We start from the raw sequence: 22265 nt of genomic DNA, 5'->3' as shown, positions 1-22265 counted from the left end.
ACCAGTCACGGCAGACAATGATGCAAAAATCTATCAGCAATTATGTTTTTTCCTAACTCCAACCAGCAAAACATTTAAGTCCCCAAATGTGAGGGATGATGTATTCTGTAAATATTAAATTCTTGCCCAGTTTTAAGTCATATTAGGTTGTTAGCTCATTAATACAGTGTAGGTGGTAGTACATTTCATAGCTTTACAATATGTAGTGCTGCAAATACTGGGTTCAATTTTAGTTAATATGCATTAAGGGAAAAATTACTATCAGCCAAGTGGGCTTGTTTACTCATTAATTCATGTGAAGTGCCATGTGATCTGTCAAATCCTTTCTAAACAAAACAGTCCTACTGGCTTCTACTCTCTCCTCCTGTGGAATATTTCTTTTCTTCTGCTTGTTATATTTTTGCCCTTCTTTGGCTTTTTATAATTCTACTTTACCCAGTGATGTGCTGACAGGATTTTAGCTGGGACTCCCACAGATTTTTTCCTCTATAGCTCATCATACATCTCTTTTACCACAAGGTTAGAAATGGGAAAACAAGGAAAAGTCCAAGAAGGATTGGGCAATTTGTTCATTTGTTTTCCTATGCAAGCAAAAAAATGTTGTCTCAGAATCAAAATCAAACTGGACGGGTGATAAAATTTGCCAAAGAAATGAACATTCAATGTTTTCCTTAGGTAGTGAGGAATAAACTGAGCTGCAGTTAATACTACAGAGTGCAGACTGGGAATGTCTTTATAGGAAAGAGTCAGGGATGTTCTCTTTCCCCACGCTGGAGCATCACAAACTCTTGGTGCAATCCAGTGCATTCCAAAGGCAAAACACGAGCCTTTCAGAAGTTCTTTATGAGGCCCTGCAGATGAGTCATCCCTGGTTGGGTTGGGTTGGCAGTGTCCAGAGAAGGAATGAATTCCAGCAATGACATGGAAATCATATTGACTCTCCCCTGGTTTGGTGGAAGAATTTTAAGCAGTGGTTCACACTGCTTCTCTCAGCTACTGTTGTTGGTCTGCATTTAGGTGAGGGTGGCAAAAATGAAAATAGTATGGCACAGTTAATGATATAACTCAACATGAGCTCAATCCTATATCAGTTTATGCAATGCATGGGGCTGGCCTTGTATGTGAACATTCCTGTGCTGTTGATTGATAGAGTAGTGTCAATGGTACTTCTCAGTCTTTAGAAAGTGCTTATATGTCCATAATGTGTTTTTTCACTGAATAAATAAAATCTACATTATCCATTGATTATGAGGATTATTTGTAATGCAATGCCCACTGTTTATGTGCTGCTGGTCATGTCTGCCCATGAAGTTGTTTCTGTTTCCTGGTGGTCTGATCTAAGCTTTCTAAGCCAAAATGACCTGAAGGATTACCTGAAACTTTGCACCAACATATCTGGTTGAGTGAGGTAAATGAGAACTCAGACTGTGTTTGTATTAAATTGGCTAGTTGAAGTCTAAACTATTGTATCCTTGCTTTCAGCAGAGCCTGTTATGGGTACAGCACTGCTCTTACACCAGATCTTATAGCTTTTGGGTTAGAACTGAGCTGCAGAGACAGAATTCACAAGGGAAAGAAATAATCAGTGCATCTAAGGGACTTCAGGATATTACAAACCATTTCCTTTCTTCTGGAACTAAGAGGGCTTATTAAAGTTGGTTGAGGTATCTGGATCGTAGCTTCAAACATCCATCATTTCAGGAGAGAAGGGGTGGGGCAAGACAGCTAAAGATACTAGTTTCATGCAAATAAACCGATCTGAATGTTACTTTCTGATTTGGAGGACTCTGCATTGTGTTTGGAAAGTCTGACAAATTCTGCTTTACTACACCCAATCTAATGATAGCAACAACAAAAAGATGACTACATTGGCTGCATTTTGATTTATTATAGATTATTTCCTGATCTATTCATTTCCTCTTTCTCAGCTATGTTATTTCCAAATGTCTCAAAAGGGCAGTGAGAAGTACAAATCTGACACTTAGAAGTAACTCCATTCAGCATATTTTTAAGGAAGGAGAGCACATGTGAAGTAGCTTTCATTTGAGGAAGCAATAACCCTTTAAGAGTTCTTTCAAGGAGTCAGATCAACTTCTGGCATAATCACAAAAAGATTTTAGCAGTATATCACTTTTAATAGCTGCAGCTATTTTTGTCCTTTTCCTAAAATGCCATGCAGTCAGATTTACTTCGTTCATTCCATCTCTTTGCTAAACTGTCAGTTTTTTGTGGGATATGGGACTTGTGTTTTCTATTTTAATTTCAAGAAAAGCTGTCCATGCTTGGAAAATATTGGTGGATTGGGTACAGAAATCAGCCACTCAGCCACACCACAAAATGTTTCATTCTCCCCTAGCTTTTTTGTAGTGGCTTCTATACACTGCCATTAAGTTATGTGTTTGACCACTCTTCATTGCTTATCCTGGTGTGGTCTTTCCCTTTTCAGCTAAATAGATGGAGTCAGAAATACATATCTTAGAATTAGATGCACTGAGGTAAGTGAAGGGCTATATTTAGTGGCTGATGTTGGCCAGAGTTGCCTTTTTTTTTTTTTTTTCCTGATTTGGTCCCTTTGTTGTTGTCTGCTCTTTCAAAATCAACATAAATTCCTTCAGATGTGCTTTTTGCTCCAGCAGCCTGTCTTCTAAAGGTGCTGAGCGCCCAAATCCACGAGACTGGTGTGCAGAGCCAGCTGAGGTAACAGCATGAATGACTAATATCCTCCTTTTCCTCCAGTCCTTGAGTTTTCTTCTCTGTGGAAGCCAGACCAGAGCTTAGTCCTTCCAGAACTTTAAGAGAAAAGAAATACTACAACAAGTTCAATTGTTAAGAAAGTATGGTTGGAATGCTTAAAAAATAAAGAAAACTTTCTCTGATAATTATATTGGCACTTTTCAACAAAGACTTGCTCACTTTGTTGCTGCTATCTAAGTTTCAAGTAAGGATTCAGCCCTTCAGAGCTGTAAAAGAAATGACAGACCCTAAACTCCCGCCAAGCTTCCCAGAATTTCCTAAGTAAAATCAATCTTAACAACCAGCAGCATGTCCAGTCCCAGAGCTGACTTGTCTGGTTCCTCAGTTTCTAGTGAGAGCAAGCACCTGTGGTCAGTCTTTAAAGTGCTGCAAATCTCAGAGAAGACATGTGGCTCTGAGCTGACTGCAAATTTTCCAAAAAAAAAAAACCCAAAACCCTCCTTTGGAAGAGAAAGTCTTTTCCAACCTCAATTATCCTGTGACCCTATGATCCTAAACGTGAATCAGATTCTGCCCGTTTTCATAATAGTTTTCTGGTAAGGAGCCTCTGCATGTCTGCCTGTGAAGGTGCTGAGGCAGCTGCCATGCTGGGAATGCCCCAGTACCCAGGGACCCCAATTTGCTGCAGAATTTGTGTAACACATACACATGTTGTAAAATTGAGTAAAGTAGCACTCTTCAGAGAGGAAGAGGTTGTTTTACTTTCATTTCTATTTTGTTTCCTCCTACGCATCATTGGGAGGATGGTCTCTGTGGAGCTGCGCGGAGCTCTGCTGTGCCTGTTCACTTGGACACTTTGTGGCTATTACCATTTGCACACTGCAATAATTCATGCAGATGCATAGGTGTGCCATTTTTTAATTAAAATTTGGGGGAATTTCTAACTATGCTACTGGGGGAGGAGAACAGTTTCAGCTACAGCTTGTGATAGAAGGACATATTCATTCTGGTTTTATTTTAAAGCTTTTTTCTTCTGTTGTGCTTGTTCAGACTGTAATGTAAAAACACACAGCGAAACACAGAGCAGTTTGCGCTGTGGGGATTTCAGTAAACAGGAGCCTATGTCTTGTCTCTCAGGCTTTTGTTTTAGGTTCTTCTTCCTGTTCTCAGCTGATACTACCAGCTGTCTTTTTTTGCTCCTTATATTGGAGTCCACACCATTTCTAGCCTTGGGTGATTAAAAATAACTTTCATTTGCCTAAAATTAGTGCTCCAGTACTTGTGGAGAGATTGTGAGTCAGTGGAAGTTACACCCACCCATCCCAAGGCTGAATGTAGTATCTGGAAAATGGTTGTTGATGTCTTAGGCAAGAGGAGGGACCTGCATCCACCAGATTTGTGGAAGGAACCAAAGAGGACCAAATATACAAAAGGCAGAATCTCCTGTCTCCCAGATACTACTGAACTCAGAAGCATCAGGGGGGGATGAGAGAAAAGGCACTGAAAATGAGAAAATGTATAGTCCATCTTGGGTTCCACAATGTCCTAGCCAGTCCTGAGATCCCCAGTGTGAAATGCCCCAAATCTTGCTTTACTGCTGAAATGCCACAGCAGTTAACGTGGAATCTGCTAATATCTGCTGCTCAAGAAGTATGCCATGTTTTTCCACATAGCCTTCCAGTCCTAAAATCTCTTAAAACTGACTTTATTTCTACACAAAATCAGATCATGGTATTTTTCATACCGAGAGTGGGAGAAGGAAACCTTCTTCCAGGCAAGGTCGGAGAGAAACTATGCATTTTTATTTAGACTATTCAATGTCAATTGGATTCACAAAGCTGTATGCCTTCCCTTGGGTTTACCTGTACCTTTCCCAACCCTTGGCAAAGCTGCTTTTTGCGTGTTGACTTGGATCTATTGTTATCTTGTGCAGAACCCTGACAAGCAACACACCCACCAAAGCCAATGTATACATTATAATAGCACAACTGTATGCCATGTCCCATCAGTCTGCGAAATGACTGCTGATACAAAAGGTGGGTGCAGTTTCCCTATTAGTAATAAAGTTCTGAATTACTTGAGGACTGTGTTTATACATAAAAGTCTGCTAGCAATGGAATATTCGTTTGCTTAGAGCATTGCTTAACATAGATTATCTTCCTCATTTGAAACTGTGATTTTGAATCAAAGAATTAGGAAGTGACAAATTTGCTTGTCTTGGATAGAAAATTTTAGGCGGTTCCTGCTTCCAGTCTGTTTTTGGAGGGTGTAGATTATCACGTCCTTAAATGATATGCTGTCACTACTAGTAATAGCATTGTGCTTTTTGTAGGTGTTAAAATAGTGATTCGTAATGAATCTGTGCTTAAAGATGGTGTTTGTCTTCTAAAAGTTCACATACTCTTCCTTTCAAACCAAATATAAAGAATATGTTGAGCATTTGATAAGGCAGGCATTCTCTTTTTTCTTTTTTATTAAGCTTTTTTGTTTCACTTACAGCTTGCAATCTACCTTTCTAAGTTACTGGCATCTAATATGCAATATGCAAATAATGCAATTTGGAGAAAACCTAACCTTTGAATCTGCAGAGTTACACATGCAGTATTTTTAAACTTTAGCTAGCTAAGGAAAAAAAGAAAAGATCTCAGTCAAAAACTATATTTCATAAGAGAAAATTATAGTGATATTGATGGTTTGCCAAAACCTCAAGCAGTGACAAAATCCACAGTGTTCTGAAAGAGATGCCTTTGCAAAACCATTCCTTTGCAGATGGCTTAGATTATTGATACTTATAAACACATGACATTATTCATTCAACTCAGAATTTTTAAAAACTCTGTTGATAAAAAATGCAAATTTGCCACACTATCTGAAAATGGCAGAGAAAAAAATCACCAAATCCTGCAATTGCTCCTGAGGGGGTTTTATAGTTTAGTAGTTGTTGATTTGGTTACATTTCAACATGACCCAGTATAAAATATTTTAACAAAAAGGGAGGAAGGAAGGGAAAAAAGAACATAACTTTCTTTTGTTGATGTGAACTTTACGTTTTATAGTTCTCCTTGTACATCTGAAACTCCCAGTGCTGAAAGGTTTTGGGGTGAACAAGAAATGCAGGATCAGATGTGAAATCAATAAGTCACTGGGATCCTTCCATAGAATTTATTTCCATAAAGGATATAAAATACCATGGAATTCCCTAGCTACACTGCAAATGATGGATAAACAGCCATAGGCATGACTTTTCTGTTTGGGTTATGTAACTGTTCTCTGTGCAAGCTACTCGCAATGGAGAGTGCATTTGGTCCAAATTCGAGAAAATTGTTTCACCTCATGATTTTTGTCTCTGTGGGAGCTCTATGTGAGGAGTGAAGCCTCTTTCTGTATTACCTGGCACAAAATATAAAACAGTTACTCTTCTAAAGTGCTGTAAAAAGCCCCAGAAACCGAGGAATCCATCATTACAGCCTGGGATACAACTGTCCTCTGCCTAAGGTCTAAAATCAACAGTTTTCCGCCCTCTGCCCCCACGGCTGGATGACTGACAAGTACTTCCCTGAAAAGAACTTTTGTATACCAGCAACATTGATTTAACGATGATTAACGCTCCCTGCTTCCCACAACGGGAAAGCAGAAGCATGTGCTGACTGGCTGAGATACCGATATTATCCTTGGAAGATGCTTCATGTGGGGCAGAGTCTTCTGGAAAGCTGCAAAAAGGGGAGTCTCTATCAGTGCCCTCAGAGACTGCCCAGTGATTCTTATTGTACAAGCTCTACTCCACATAATGGTATCGTATCTGCTGTCACTATAATGCTGATTATAAGAAGAGAGCCTTTGTTAGTAATAAGTGTCCATATGAAGTAATTTCTAGTGGTTTGCAAAAATTTCGCAATCCATTATATAGCCATAATAACAGAATACGAATTGTGACAAATCACATAGGTTTAACTTTCACAAAGCAGATCTGTCTGGTGAACTTTTATTAAAACAGGATTGCCTTTATCATTAAAAGTATCAGAGAAGAAAAGCTGAAGTACATTTATTTTAGCATGAGTTGACAAGCAAATGTCCTATGTGCAGGAAGCAACATGCTTTTAAAAACTTATACATCTCATATCAGAGAGATCAGCGTGTTTTCATTATCTCTACAACAAAATGTGCCAGGGTGCATTAGGATCTACGATTAATTCATTCCGATTGCTCTTATAACAACGTTCAGTATTTTTGTGGCTAAGATAAATATTGATTGCACTCCACCTCCATACTGCTCATGAACATACGCTGAATCACCAGTCATTTCATGGGGTGCAGAACATGCTCAACATTTGCTGTCTCATGTTTACATCTGTAAGTAGATAGACTAAGCCCAGTTTGGACTGAGTTAACAATGTATAGGAGTTGTGCATAATTGTTGTTTGCCAGGAGTTGTCTGGGGTAAATCCATTCTTCCTGGCAGGATAGCAATGCATGATAGAATGTCCCATCACTGGTGAGATGGATGACCCAGGCAAGCTGGTTTTTGACCAAGATGTAGTCCTCTGTTACTCCAGGAGTTGGTAAATGTAAGCTGGCATAACTATGCTGCTTTATTGTAACTAGGACTTTGATCCTGAGAATGGGAAAACGCTTATCTCCCTCCTTCCTCCTCTACAAGACTATTCATGAAAAAAATAGCAGAACCTTGCAGGTGAGGAAAGCAGGATGTGGAATTTCAGGAAACCAAGGTTTGTTTGGAGAAAGTGGGTTTAAAAATTGGGTCTGTAATGGGACATAGCCATCTATTCCTGCATGGCCTTAGCTGCTCCTTCATGCTCTGTGAGTGCAGAGCCAGGCTACGCATGTCAGAATTTGCACAGTAATTTACTGTAGGAGACGTGAACAGTGCAAAGCTAACTAGTGTTTCTGCCCTTATTCTTAAATACAGACTTGCCTGTGGTATCTTCTGCATTTCCACTAGATAGCTGTTTATCTGTGCCACTCAGTCTCTCAATCCTCGTATCTATGTGCAATGTTTAATTAATTTTCAATTATTTCCAATTATGTAGTGACACTACTTATAAATGATACAACAGTGAAGGTGATGGATTTGGGCAAATATAATAGCCTGTCAGTCTTCACTAGAAGCTACAATTAAATCAAAAAGATAAGAAAATATTACTGTAATTATTTTGACAGTGAACTGATAGAAGTTTACCCAAGTGACACAGACTACAGAGTACAAAATGCCAATTGCTCAGAAACAAGTAAAATAAGATATACTGTTGTCCCTTTGCTCCCTATCCTTAACTTGGAAAACCAAGTGACCTATCTCCTGGAGCAGGCAGAGCTCCATTCAAAGACTTGTAGGGTCTGATACCTAAAGAGGGGTCCAGTACATAGAGATTCATTAAGTTCTGGGCTCCCCAGTCTAAGAGAGCATACTGGACATGCTGGAGCAAGTCCAGCAAAGAGCCTCTTAAGATCATTTAGGAACCAGATCATCTCTGATACAAGGCTGAGAGAGCTGGGAGCCTGGAGAAGGCTCAGGGGGATCTTATCAATGTGTATAAATATCTGATGGGGAGTAAAGAGGATGGAGCCAGGCTCTTCTCAGTGGCACCCAGTGACAGAACAAGAGGCAATGAGCATAAACTAAAATACAGGAAATTACAGTTAATAAACATAAGAAAAAACTCTCTTACTGTGAGGGTGACTGACTACTGGCACAAGTTGCCCAGAGAGGTCATGGGGTCTCCATCCATGGAGATACTCAAAACCCAACTACACACAGTCATGAGCAATCTGCTCCAGCTGACCCTGCTCCGAGCAAGGGTTTGGACTAGACAATCTCTAGATGTGCCTCCCAAACTTGGCAATTTTGTGAGTCTATCTGACATTTCATAGTCCTTTTCCCTCCCCTGTCTCTGAGGTTATGCAGAAGTCGGCTGGGCTGTGACTGCTTTTAATTCCCAGGACCAGCTGAACGTCAGGGCATCCTTCTTTCCTTCCTGAAAGGAGGTCACTGGCTCTCAGAAGTCCTGAATCAAGAAATCGACTGTTTAGGAAAGCACTTACCAATTTGCTTGGCTATGAGGAGGCTTTTCAGTCACTGAAGCTGAAGTCATGGAGAACTTAGAAGAATTAACTACAATTAAGATCATGGACTTTTGAGAAAAGATAGAGTTAAGTACACAAATAAGTTCTTTCTGCAGCTGGGGCTTTAAAGTGGTCTTGGTCTGATCTTCTGACCGTGCCTGGGTTCTCATGGCCTGTGCATTTACTGAGGGGTTTGGACTGAGTGCTACACTTGAGATTTAGCTGCAGCTCTCTTATAAGCAGCTGTGACTACTATGTGAAATTTCACAGGGTGAGTTGTAGATAATTGTTCCTGCAGCATCTGTACTGGCTTCTAATTCATTTGTGGCTTCACATAGTTTGATTGATCAAATGTGTGGTTTGGGAAACTGCTGCCATAGAAACCACCAAGCTACCATCACAGCTCAAGAACAACTCGTGTCTCTATTCCTGTTCTCCAAGTCTGGAATTTGCTATCTCTGTGTGCTCAAATATTTCCATAACTTGCCGTCAAGTGATCATCTCTTGTGCTTTCTCTGTGAGGAGAAGAGTCCAGGACACCAAGATACCAGGCAAGCCCAGCCTGTGTGTCAATCTCTGGGGGATCTCTTCTGCTTTTGCATGGTGCTAGATAAGAACCACCCTGGACAGGGGTGCTTGAGCCTTGCTCTAGTCCAGGTTGTGGTTCCAGCAGAAAGCAGACTGCCTGGAGAAGAGGTGTGCAGCAGCAAGAAGCTTAAGTCCTTAGACCAGTGGCTGGGGCACTTTGTGAGTGTGGGGCTGAGCTGCGAAGACTATATCTGTATTTAATATTAGATAATATTAGAGAATATGCAGAAGTAATTCAGGCAAAGTGACCAGAACTCATGGACTTGTCACTCCCAGCCACATTCCCCAGGCGTTTGCTAGATAGAAGAAGTGGCTTTACCTTCGTAGATGCTTTTGCCTGGAGTTGTCTAACTGCAACGCTTAGAGAGGGCTTTATTTTGTGTGGTGTTTTGAGTATGTGCTTCTCAAGATCTATATTTCATTTTGCAGTGCTTGAGCTATTCTCCCCCCTAAAAAAACCTGTAGGAATGCAGAGAGATATGGTGATGACTATATTGACCAAAACAGTATAAATTGAACTTTTCCTCTTTTGTTTCACTATGGACTCTCTATTCTGCCATCCACGTGCATGGATAATAATGCATGGAAATGTAATCAGTGCTTTAAGGCTATGCAGATGAAGATGACTTTTGAAAACTTGTCCTACACTAAATACTCTATATTTTTCAGGACATTCTGGCACTGAATGCTGCAATCTCTGCCCTGCTCACCAAAATGAGTGCTAAAGAGAAAGAAAAGGATTAGGGAAGCATCATTTTTCATTCTTTATTAGATTATCAGCGTGTAGTTACTGTAGATTTAATATATACACAGCTGATCATACATAGGGTATAGTTTTCAAGACTTAGTGCATAACATTAGCGGTATTTGCTACAGCAATTTTTGGTGTCTTAATTAAACTGTCCCTAAAATTGTCTAAAGACTGTGTCCTTAAGCATACTTCTTTAGTCTCTGTAGGGAATGGAGAATGAAGCATCTCAATGGAGCTGAAAAGTTGAATGTAAAATCTTTTGGTTTTCTTCGGTTATTGTCCCTTCAGGAATTACTGTAGACTGATCATTGCAACTTATCGTACTGATTTTCTGAGCCCAGATGAAACCCAAACACAACTAAGCTAACATGCAGATTGCATGACCACTTCCACAAGAGGGTGGTCACAATACAGCCAGACGGAGGTTGTGGTTTAGTTAAGGTGCTTTATTTGGGGTAGCTATCTGTGTTAAAGAGCCCTTTAATATTAGAAATCCAGTTCACTAAACCCTTCTCTGACAAAAAAAAAAAAAAAAAAAAAAAAAAAAAGGAGGAGTGACAATTGCAACCTGATACTACTTGCTGTTGAAAGGAAAACTATATACATTCCCCACAGCAAACAGTGTGCAAGCTCAAAATAGAAGACTCCCATCTTGCCCTGAATTAGCAATGAAATACAGGTGGGAATTTATTGTTGCTGAATCTGAATTTTGGCTGCTGGCAGACCCAAACTGTTAAAACATTAACTTATGTTCCAATGATTTTGAGCTAGATTTACAAATGTGGTTAGGTGTCTGAAGATGAAGAGAAAGGCAGGCAATGGGATTTGCCAGTGCCCTTAGCAACACCTAAATACCTTTGTCTCACCAGCCAGCTGGTGTGTGGATAGACACCTTTTGTGTCTGAAATGCTTTTTAAAACAGAAGTTAGTGACTAAATATAAATGTGTGCAGAACTTTAAGGAGGTTTCATTGCTAGAATTATTCAGCTGCAATTCACCAAAGATTTTAACTTCCAAAATCTCCTTGGCATTTCTGTGTATGAAAACAGCAACCACTAGTTAACAGAATCAAAAGCATCAGTAGAAACACACCAGTCAACTTCTGTTTTGTCATGTACCATGTAGGTGATGACTGACTTCTAGAGGATTTGTGGTAGTTGATAAGGACATTCTGCCACCAGCCTCGTATTTTTAGAAAGCCACTGAACACTCTTCAGTTTAAGAACTGCTTCTTACCTATTGGCATTTCTGACCACTACACCAAGCAAGTTTTTCATGTAATGTTATTATTTGATCAGTTCTAGAGGCCTTCACCAGACTGGGATGCCTTTGAAAGGAATTTGTTAACAAACCCATTGTAACAAAGCAATTTCTGTCCCAAAGAACTTGCAGCTATAGCTATAGGGGGTGGTGGGCAGGGACACCATTACCCATGCCCTGAGCTGGCTGCATGTATAGCAGCTCTGGTCCAGAAGCCTTTGGCTCATGCTGTGCTGAAACTACTGAGCTGCATGCAAGTGGAGTGGCAGAATGCCATGCTCAAGCTGACACTTACCATGTGCTCCAAGTTCTGGCAAGCCTGTGGCATGAGTGGGGATGGCAGAGGTCTCTGTGTCCCATCCGCAGGCATATGCCCTAAGGCTCCAGGTCTGCAGCGGCAGTGCAGACCCATCACTTCAGGCTTGTGAATAATTTATTCAAAACTATTAAGAGTGCTCTTGTATAACTGTTAGAGTATCATGATCTAAATAAAACAGACAAACCAAGGAAGTGTTTGCTTTTCCAACATGCAGGCATGCAGACATTAAGGATTTGATGGATTTGACCCAGCAATTTGATAAGCAGCCAGGTTCTAATCAGAGAAAACAGGCCAATTCAGGTACTTAGCACATAAGCAGTTAGGTGGAAAGAAAACTTGATGTGCTGTTGTTACGAAATTTCTCCTTATTTCTCCAGGCTTTAATTCTCTCATCATCAGTCTAACAAAGAAAGTATGATGTCCAGCAAAGGCTGTATTCTTAGGCTTGAATGTATGTGTAGTAATTCAAGGTTAACAAATTGATCGGTTGTTGCATCATGGATAAAGGCAGGCAGGATCTCCCCGTATGGCACTTGAGAAGTATCATGTTTATCTGCTTTTGCAATACAGCAAGCAGTTTTGTTGCTTTTCTGAGTCATCACACCACCACTGAATAAATAATATCACCAAATGCACTTTTCAAAAGGGCTGAAGTGCAGATTCCCTTTTGGCAAGGCAGCTTGCGGACTTTGTTCCAATTATTTAGGTCTTGTAGTTACACAGGCTGAACCTGCAGTTACAGAGTTACAGAGATGAAAGCAGAGAGCTTCAGCTTTCTTACCTGCTTAAAACGAAGGCATGAGGCTGGATATTGCCTTTCTGATTCTGCTGCAATGCTTGGTTGTTAACACTGAGGTTGTATGTCAGTTACCTACCCTCTAAACTTGGCTAAGAAAGAGCTGCATTTCCTGACATACTCTTTTCCTTCTTTTTAAGGACTTAGTACTTTTTCAATAAAATTAAATTTAATTTGTGGCTGCATTTTAGCTCCATTGGTTTGATGGTATAAGTGGAGCAATACCAGCTTTGGATTTAGAGCAGTCGTGTGGCTGAGTGTCTCTGTGCAGCTTTCATGTGGTCGGGTGAGACATTCTTAAAATCCCCAAACATTTTTGAAGATCCTAAACTGGAGACATTCACAATTCTTCCCTCCCTTTCTACCATTAATCCTTCATGTTTTAACAAGCACTGAAGTTAATAGAGCCTACACTCTTTCCTGTCACACTGAGCCCCCCTCCCTCCTTTCTTTCTCTTGAATAAAGCAATCTGTTCTTTCCAGGCCATACTATTGGAAATCAAAGAGGTAGATGTCAACACACACCATAACCAAGTATAAACTTCCTTTTTTTAATTAAACAGGATTCTGACATTTGGTTTGAAGAAGTGTTTGTTTGGTTTTATTTATTTTTTTAAATATGTGAAGGATGTCAACTGCTTTTATTTTATTTTTAGTAGAAGATGAATTTTTTATGGTGCCACAAATAATCTCTAGCACAAAATCTTTCAGATGTTATTTTGTTATTTTGTAGTTGAATAGGAAGAGAGTTGGGGGGAGCAATACAGAAGTCCTGGCATTTAAAGCTTTTAGAATTAAGAGTTAACCTCTTAGGTAAAGGTTTCCATACACATAAATCATGTTTTAGGTACCTTTTCAAATGTAGTTGGGAAAAACAGTTGTAAGTCTGTTGCTATCCTGTTTGCTTATTACTATTAATTCTACTTAGACATTTATGTGAAACACAAATATCCAGATTTCATAATAGCTGGTACTCAAAAAAAACAAGACTCTTAGAAGGAACATAGTCTCTATTTCAGTGTACAAATCCAGGTATCTCACTAGCCAGGGCAAAGTCACCCTAGAATTGCCTCTTCCAAGGTATCTATCTCACGCTTTCTTTTGTATTGCAAAAAGGATGTAATAGAGCACTAAACCAGACAAACCAGTGTTCAGATCTGATACCACTACTTTCCATGCTGATGCTCCGTCGGACTGGCAGGAAAAAAAGGGCTTTATTTAGTAACTCAGTTGCTGTTTTGTTTCTAGATTATGATTTTAATCCAATCTTTGCAGTTGAGGTATATCATCCATATCTGTTCTGGGGTCACGTGTAAGTGTGTGTAGCAAGGCAAGCATGAGGAGACGGTCTTCTGACTGGGAGTGCTTAGACTCTCTAGATACTGTTCTTGATGAGCAGGAGTGAGAGCAAAAGGCTATGAGTAAATTGCACATGTACTTTTGGCCTCTGTCTTTATTTATTTATTCCTCAGGACTGCAAGCATAGGCAATCAGAGGTCTGGTCCCTAGACTTTAGTTCCTATGGATAAAGTTTGGCGCCTTTTCATGGTTGTAGCTAAGTGGCAGAACCACAGCATTGTCCCTCTGGTCTCAGTCCCTCTAAGCCAATTCGCTCAAATAAGGAATAGGATCTGCCTCTTCAACTCAGCTGCAGTTAATTTTATTGCCCACTGCTGTCTGTGTTAGCTGACCTATAGTAGCATGGCACACTGACTGCAGTGCTTTTTCCACATGTTTGCTCAGCTAGAAAATCTACCCAGGAGTTTCCTGAGTGCCTGCTGCAATATATCCCAGTATTCTGGAGTCTAGAAACGCCTGTGAACTCCTCAGATCGCTTATTCCCACTGACAAAGTATTGTTTTGAGATCCATCTGGTGTCAAGTGTAGGCATATGGCACCAGTATGGCAGCACTGCCTACGGGGGTGGTTTCCTGCAGAAGAGGTCTCGCTGAATGCAGTAGTCGTTGCCTATTGAAAGTCATCATTGTTTAGCACCCAGGTCTTTGTGAACTTGTTCAACTGGTGGCTGGGCAGAGTGCCATCCGAATCTACAGACATGAGCACAGACAGCTGAGGCTCTGGGGCCTTACACACATCAGATGTGGGTACTGAGGTTAGGCTTCTCAGCAAGGAGAATCTAAATGACTTTCTGTCCCGAGCATGTGTATCTGTGGTTGAAGGGGTACGCCATCATTAACCCAAATCTGGGCTGGATTAAGTTTCTAAAATAAAAACCAGTGCTGCCAGCCACTTGAAGAGGGTCTGGGGCTTGTTTGAATCAAGCGCATCAGCAGGGAGGGCGGGAGGAGGCAGAGGCAGCCAAGCAAAGGCCCCCCCATCGCCCTTGTAGCCCCCCACTCCGTGCAGGCCAAGGCAGCCTGACAGCTGCCAGAGCAGGGGCCGGGCACGCTGCCTCCATCCCGCCGGCTGCGGGCCTCTCTGGGCACTGGGCAGCACCTGCACTCCTGGCCGGCCCTCTTCTCACCATGCAAGAGCACAGGCGCTTCATGCTTTGTTTCTTAATTATGTTTTCAGCGCAGTGCTCGTAACAGCCAGGCATGGAAGCTTTAGCATTCGGGGCGCGGGATTGCCCGCTTGCCAGGCAAAAGTCTCAGGTTTGCCAGCCTGGGCCTGGCTCTCCCTTTTGCCTGGGCAGTGCTCCCGCCTGGATCTAATTCAGACTGGCTCATCTGGCCCTTTGAAGGTTGCTCACCTCTGCGGACAAGGCAGAGCACACGTGGGGGATGAGGCAGCAGAACCAGTGTGGTGGCACCCACCAGGAGTAGGAAATCTAGGTGGAAGATCACAAAGCCAGAAGTACCAGAAATACTTTGGTAGCGTTGCTGAGGAAGCTAAGGAGAGACAGAGAAGGCTAAATCCAGTAAACTGTATTTGCATAGAGGGAGAAAACACCAGAGCATTAAGCTGCAGTGAATAATGAAATGATTCACTGCACAGAGCAATCCAGAGAAATGACGGTGACCAAACACTGGGGTTTGCCTGTCTCCTGTGGGTCCCAGCAACTTGCAGACATGGATGCTCTGTGACACCCATAAAAAGATAACACTGGAAACCTCCTGTTCTAAACACTGCTTTTATACTGTGGATACTAAAGTCCACGTGGAATTGCCTCCTGACATGATCCCTCTTACATTTCTTTATGCAGTGTTGCCATATACTATGAAACTAGCTGCTGCTGTCCTCTGCAATGGGTAACTAAGCACTTACATAGGCATATAAAACATGCCTAGCTGAAAAACTGGGAAGCTTTACCATCATTATTGGAAAGTGCCATAAGATTTCCCTAGAAAGGTGTGGTAGAGGTACAAAGAGTGGTACGTCGTTACTTTAAAACCTGACCATGGGCTGGTTCCTCCCCCTTTGAAGTCCGTGGCAAAACTCTGTTTTAGAGAAGCAAGACTGCTTCAGCTGGCAAACAAGAGGCAGCCTGGAGGCAGAAGAGGTTTACAGGGAATGGTTTCTGCTGCTTTCCGTGAGCACAGAGCTGTTCAGACAGACTGGAGACCTGTCTGCTGGTGTCTCCCATTACAGCTAAGAAATGAATGCTTTTAAAGTTGTTAAATGAATGGGCTAGATCTTACAGTCCTTACTCATCTGAGTACTGCCATTAACTTTAAGAAAGTAATCATTATATTAAGTGCCATGGAGCGGAGTCCTTAAATTGTTAAATTCTAATATTTGACAGAAGTTTTTCCTCAGTAGAAAAATAATATAGACATAATTAAAAGGATGTGGACATTTCATCAGTGGAAGAATGCAAGTTACTTCGGAGCAATACGTAAAACTAGGAGCAGTACAGAGGGCTTAAGTCCGTGTCATGTCTGTAGGTTATTTTTGAACTTTATGAAAAACACACTTTAGCAGTTTATATCCTGACCATTCAACTGTATTCTGGCATTCTGAATTCACAAACACGCTAACCATGAAAACACAACATTTAAAAATACGCTGTCCACTTGGCTTCTTTGGCCTGCTTCAGAGTCTCCCAAGCTTGTTTCAGACAAACTGAGAACTTTGTTGTGGAATGACTGTTTGAATTGGGGTTTCTTAAAATACATGTGGAGCCTTGTAGCTGCTGTGGGGTGTACACAGTGGTGGAGCTGTACTATTTTTAAATCATCTGGCTATTTCACTTCATGTAAGAATATCTGTCATCTTAGTTATAAGGAATGAAAGGGGTTGATTAAAACAACTCACGAAGCCATTAAACAAAGAGATAAAATGTAGAACATGTGCTGTAGGGTCGATTTAATTATAACGCATGGGGGATCTGTGGAAACCGGATGGCAGCTGCATTGTAGCTGAGTTTTAAGCCCCTCTTAGCAGTACCAAAGTCCTGTTGCTCAGAGGTGGGGTTTCTTACCTGTAAAGCTAATAGGTCCTTTGGATATGTTTTTTGGAATCTACTTGTTATTTCAACTGACCGTAGAGTAATTACTATGCTCAAGCACTTAGATATGAACTAGAATGGCAGTTATGTATACTAATCATCTAGTCATTAGATACTAGACTATGTATCATCAGAAAAATGTATGCAAAAGCTTTAGTCAAGAAGGGATCAAAGATGTCAAGTGAACAGCCATGAGGATTCAGAGAGAATGAGGAATTAAAAAAGGCAGTGGCAGTTTATTTCATTGTCTTGGCAATCTCATTAGATCAAAAAACAGTATTGAATATACTGCTGTATGCTATGTCTACTAAGATAATTTAGCATATAATCTCACTTTAAACAATAGATATCGGGCAGCCACATGAATTCAGTAAAAAATATTTAAACTTCACATTTCACTTTATTCTTATTAACCTCATTATAGACATCAAGAGTTATCGTAATTCATTCTAGCCCTATCAGAAAGGGGTTTATATCTCTGGTGTGTGAGTTTAAACCAGTCTCTAGCCACTAGAATTCAGGATGAGGAGCAGTAAGGAGAGAAGGCAATGCATCTGCCCTCGTCAAAGTTTTTACAAGTCCATCCACTCCTGCCAGAGACAGGCTCGTCAGCTAGGTAGACATCAAGTCTAGTTCAGCTTGGCAGCTCCTGTGTTCCCATTTCAACAAAGTTCACTTAAATGTCTGCAATGCTTTTCATGCAACTGAAATATAGTAATTTAGTTAACCCTTTGTCATTGAGTAGAATGGGTTCACACATAGGAACATCACCAGTTCAAAATATCCAGTCATTAAACTATAACAAAGATGTTACCAAAATTCATTGGGAACAGCCAGAAAATGAATTAAGAATGCAACCACTGACAGCGAATTTAAGTTTCTGACTGTAACTGCTGCAGGAATTCAAGTCTTGCTCTGTGGCTTGTAAGCATCACTGAAACTGCCCATGAAGAAATGTCATTTGCTTCTGTTTGCAAATTGTCTTTATTAGTATGTGAATTTTCAGGAAATTATATGAATGCTGTAGCTTTTGCTTTCCAATTTGCATAAAACAAGACATAACATCCAGGACCAATTATATTAAAAATGGGAAATGATTCCTTAGAAAGAGGATGGAGGACTTGAAGGAGTTACAGCTTGTTGCTCTTGGCTGTAGCTTGTTGGCACATGAAGGTTCTGGGGACTGTTCCCTTGAGGACTTCAGATGTATGTTATTTTAAAGAGACTGGAAGGCAGTAGTTGGGTTAGATACCCTTCTCCATACTGGCTTCTGGGGCACTCTATCAGATAGCCCGGGTAACCGTTAACCCAGTCTGGCTCCTCAGTTTCCCCAGCTGAAGAAAACGTACAAAGGCAATGCAGCTGTCATTAAAATAAGGAAAAACTTTTCTGCTCAAACAGTGTAAGGGAAAGTGTGATTCCCTCTGCTGTTAGAAGAGGACCTCTCTGTAGCAGAGAAATCAGTCATTGACCCAGCAATGAGACATGGCTTGTCAGCTGATGCTGTCAAGCCAGCACACCCTGAAGTGAACTACGGAGGGTCTCTCACAAACTCACCTCAAATTGTTTGAGAGTTAAAAGCTAGTGGAGCAGTAGGGGAAAAGCTCTCCCTGATGGGAAATCATGGCCCAGGATACCAACCTCTGTTGGGTTGGCATCTGTTTATTTGAAGTTCTCACTTTTGGAAATGATATTAAGCATTCTCCCATCACTGTCACGGAGAGGTTATCTTCAGGTTTTTAGCATCATGCTAAGACTCATCCTATGGTGCATATTTTCCCTAGGACCAATGGAACTACATATCTTAGGGTCAAAATTAGCTCTTTGCATGTGTCCTATTGACTTTATCAGAATTACTGGTGTGCAAGGAATATGAATAGAGCTCATACAGTGAATTCTAAAAATACAAAATGCTAATTACAATATGCTTCCTTAAAAAGAAACTTGAAGATTACTTACCATGTAACGCCTCTCTTCTTCTCTGTTTTAATCCAGTCCTCCGTGATGTCTGTCTGTTTTGCCCGCTTTCACCCAAACCTGGTTGTTGGTGGAACATACTCTGGCCAAATTGTCTTGTGGGATAATCGCAGTCACAGGCGCACTCCAGTTCAGAGAACTCCCTTATCTGCTGCTGCTCACACGGTAAGGATAAAAAACACCTCCTCCTTTCCTTAGAGGAAATGGTCATCAGGGAAATGAAGCTGGCTAATTGTGTCTACAATGCTGGTTGCCACACAGATGAAAGCAAGTGTGGCCCTTGAAGGGAAAAAAATAGGTAAGAGAGATATACAACTATCTCCTGTAAGTGCTTAACTACCGCATTTCGTATGATCAGGTCAAGAGATTATCTTCTTTTCCAAGGAAGAGGGCAGGATCAGTTATGACACTGGAGTGAGGCACCTTTCTGCCCGCACAGTGGCACTGTGGCTTTTGCTGTCCATTGTCTGTAAAGAGAGCCAGGTCACCTATAAGGACTGTGTGTTTGTCAGTCCAGCACAGCAAGCAATTTGAGTCATTTATTGTTGTCTTGTTGCACAGGAGTTTCTCTTTTGAACCAGCTTAGGCGCCTATGGTGGTCTCACTGGCATCCTGTAAGTAGACACTGGTGCCCTCGAAGACAGTGGGCAGTTTACTTCTGTTTCCCAACAGAGCAATACATAAATGCCTGTCATGGTCTCCTACTCCAGACAGAGCCATAGGGCAGAGCTTGCAAAGTGAGGGTGATTTTGTTTCAATATAATGATCTGGAAGAGCATTTTGCTGACACACACAGATACCTGCAGATATAGTGATGGTGGCACAGCGCTCTGGTGGTGTCTGGGAGGTACACATGCAAAGCAGTAGCACAAAATGCTTGAGAAGGAATATAATTTCTCTGTGATACAAAGATGATGTCTGTGGTAGAAGACTCCTCTACATTGCAAAGTACTCATATCGTGCTGGAGGAAGAGGCAAGCCTGGATTTCCTAAAGTGTCATCGCTCTGCTATGGCACTGACCTCCAGTCCATCCTGCACTATGCTGTGCATTCTTGAGTTCTCCTCTTCCAGAGTCTGGGCTCAGGCAGCCTCTTCATAAGAGCTGGAAGGTGTACTCTGTGCATGGGAAACACATCTCATCTCGGGAGTGAGCTTGGGACCATTCCTTAGTGGGAAGCAGAAAAGAAAATACAGGCTGAAAGAAGAGAAAAATGTAATGGTTTGGTATACATATGCAGAAAAATGCAGATTTCCTGAAACATAGGAAACTGAACTACACAAAACACTCTGAGAGATAAGATAATAATCTTGTTCTAGCAGATCGAAGGATCAGACAAAATGATAGGTCTTTTGCACCTCCAGCTTTTACAGCTCCGTGATTCTTATCTTTGGAATTTGCAGATCATGGTTCAGCTTTTAGTTACCTGTGACAACATAATCTCCGGAGTTAAAAGGGAAGCCATGCCACGTCAATTAATGCAAAAGATTCAGCACAGGGCCAGTGTTATGATGGCAAGTCTCTTATATTAAAAAATGACAGGTGTGCGCAGACATACTTAGTGGGCCAGGCAGTACAAATATTGTTCCCTAAATTTCCACTATCATGAATGTTGATATAATAATGCAATGATCTGTGCCATGGGTTGCAACTTCAATATTCCTTTTCATTTCCCTCATTTTGTCGCCAGTAATGTTGTTGAATCTGCATGAAAAAAACCAGTCTCTCCTGGAAGTGCAATTCAGAGATGTAGCAGACCAGAAAACTAGTGGCAAGAAGCTGGCTGTCACTGAAAACTGAACAACTGGGACTCAAAATCTAGTGGAAAAGAAAAGATTAATGGGACGTAATGTGTTTACACTCAAAAAACATTTAAGACAAAATTGTACCTCCTGGAATTATATATTAAACTAGTTTTATTACTGCAATATGATGTTTTGCTTTTGACAGATGTAAATAAATGACTTTCAGTTGTGGATGGGCACTTTATGTGCTGTCATGGATTGGTGTAAATAACTGTTTACACAGCCTAACATGAGGAGGCACGATATTTTATGGAGTAATCAGATTTTACAATAAAAGAGCGCTTACTTCATGTTCATATATAGGAATCACATAAACTGTAAACAAAGTCTTGGTTGCAAAAAGTTGGCTTGAATCCTAGCTGCCAAGAAGAAAAAAAAAAAATTAAGACGACTGCTGCAGCAATGTTACTTTATGTACTGCTAGATACATGAGCTGAATAGTAATTTTTTTAATTTGAACTTCTACCATATGTGAAAAAAGGATTTTTCTCTTTTCTTTCTGTCACTTTGTTTATTTGAAACAGATAGAATATGTTGTTATCACAGACTTAAACCTTCCTGAAGTTTAGTATCACTGATTGTCGCCTGGATTCACCAGGAAAGAGAATTCTACCCACAGCTTATTCACTAATTTCCTTTCACACCCACCACACATCTGCACTTGGGACAACAGGAAATTTTAATTAAGACAAAACCCTTTTGCATGATGATTTCATTTCCAAAATAAATAAAAGCAAGCTGGCAGCGACCCTTTGAAAGGAAGGAGCCTGTTTAGATTTTCTGTTACATACGGTTGGTTGTCTTTTTCATCCATTTTCCTTATGTCTTTTCATTTCTGCCGTGAGTTTTATTGTGCATGAAATTGATGGCTGGTAGCCCTGATTAAAGCCAGACCTGGCATGCTGAGGTGCTGCTGGAAGGACACAGCTCGCTCTCTCCCTCCCCTCTAAATATTCTAGATACTCCGCTGCTTGCTTTAGCTTCCTCCCACCCACTCTGTCCCTGTCTGTTTGGGCTACTGGAGGTCAAACACCCATGAAAAAACAGGTCTATGCTAATTTCACACATCAGTACCTGCTAATTGTGTTTAGCACTGGCGTCATCTCATCACTAGGCAGCAAGAAGGTCCATCATAGGAGGGTAATAGCACAAGACACATGAGGGACAGATTGGGGTCCACTTGATGATCTGGGCAAAACCAGGTGCTTGACAATCTTGAGAGAAAGAGAAAAATTAGCATCATAATGGACCTTGCAACTTACTGGTATGTACAGGTGGCCTTCAAGCACAAGGTACCCTTTCAGCAGCAATTGTTAAGTCCATCTTTGGTGTGCACACGCACACACACTGTGCATTCAGATGCTGCCAAGTAAATGCTGCGGGCATTTACTGGGCCCACACAGGTATTGAACCTGAGAGCCAGGCAGTGCTCTGAAGATTTCTGCCTTTCCCTACTGACTGGGTAGGTGACCAACAGCTGGATCTTAAAGCAGTCTAAAATAAGTGGTAGTTCTGCCATTCCTTTCAGCAGGAGCAAATGCCATGTTTCTAACCGTACATGGAGCTGACTTAGAAGCTCTATAGGGA

General features: G+C 41.1%; 1 protein-coding gene across 6 annotated transcripts in view; it reads left to right on the top strand.

The window, feature by feature from the left end:
• Positions 1–22265, top strand: part of DYNC1I1 (dynein cytoplasmic 1 intermediate chain 1) — a 193937-nt gene that overhangs the window by 124035 nt on the left and 47637 nt on the right. For all 6 annotated transcript variants that reach the window (XM_055806306.1, XM_055806309.1, XM_055806308.1 and 3 more), the window contains one exon: positions 18893–19039. In XM_055806306.1, the coding sequence (XP_055662281.1) occupies positions 18893–19039 (147 nt within the window). The remainder of the gene's footprint in view (positions 1–18892; positions 19040–22265) is intronic.

This window comes from Falco peregrinus, chromosome 5 (genome assembly GCF_023634155.1).
Source record: "Falco peregrinus isolate bFalPer1 chromosome 5, bFalPer1.pri, whole genome shotgun sequence".
Classification (NCBI taxonomy): Eukaryota; Metazoa; Chordata; class Aves; order Falconiformes; family Falconidae; genus Falco; species Falco peregrinus.
Note: the sequence above shows the minus strand (reverse complement) of the source record. Positions and strands in the feature narration are given on the sequence as shown.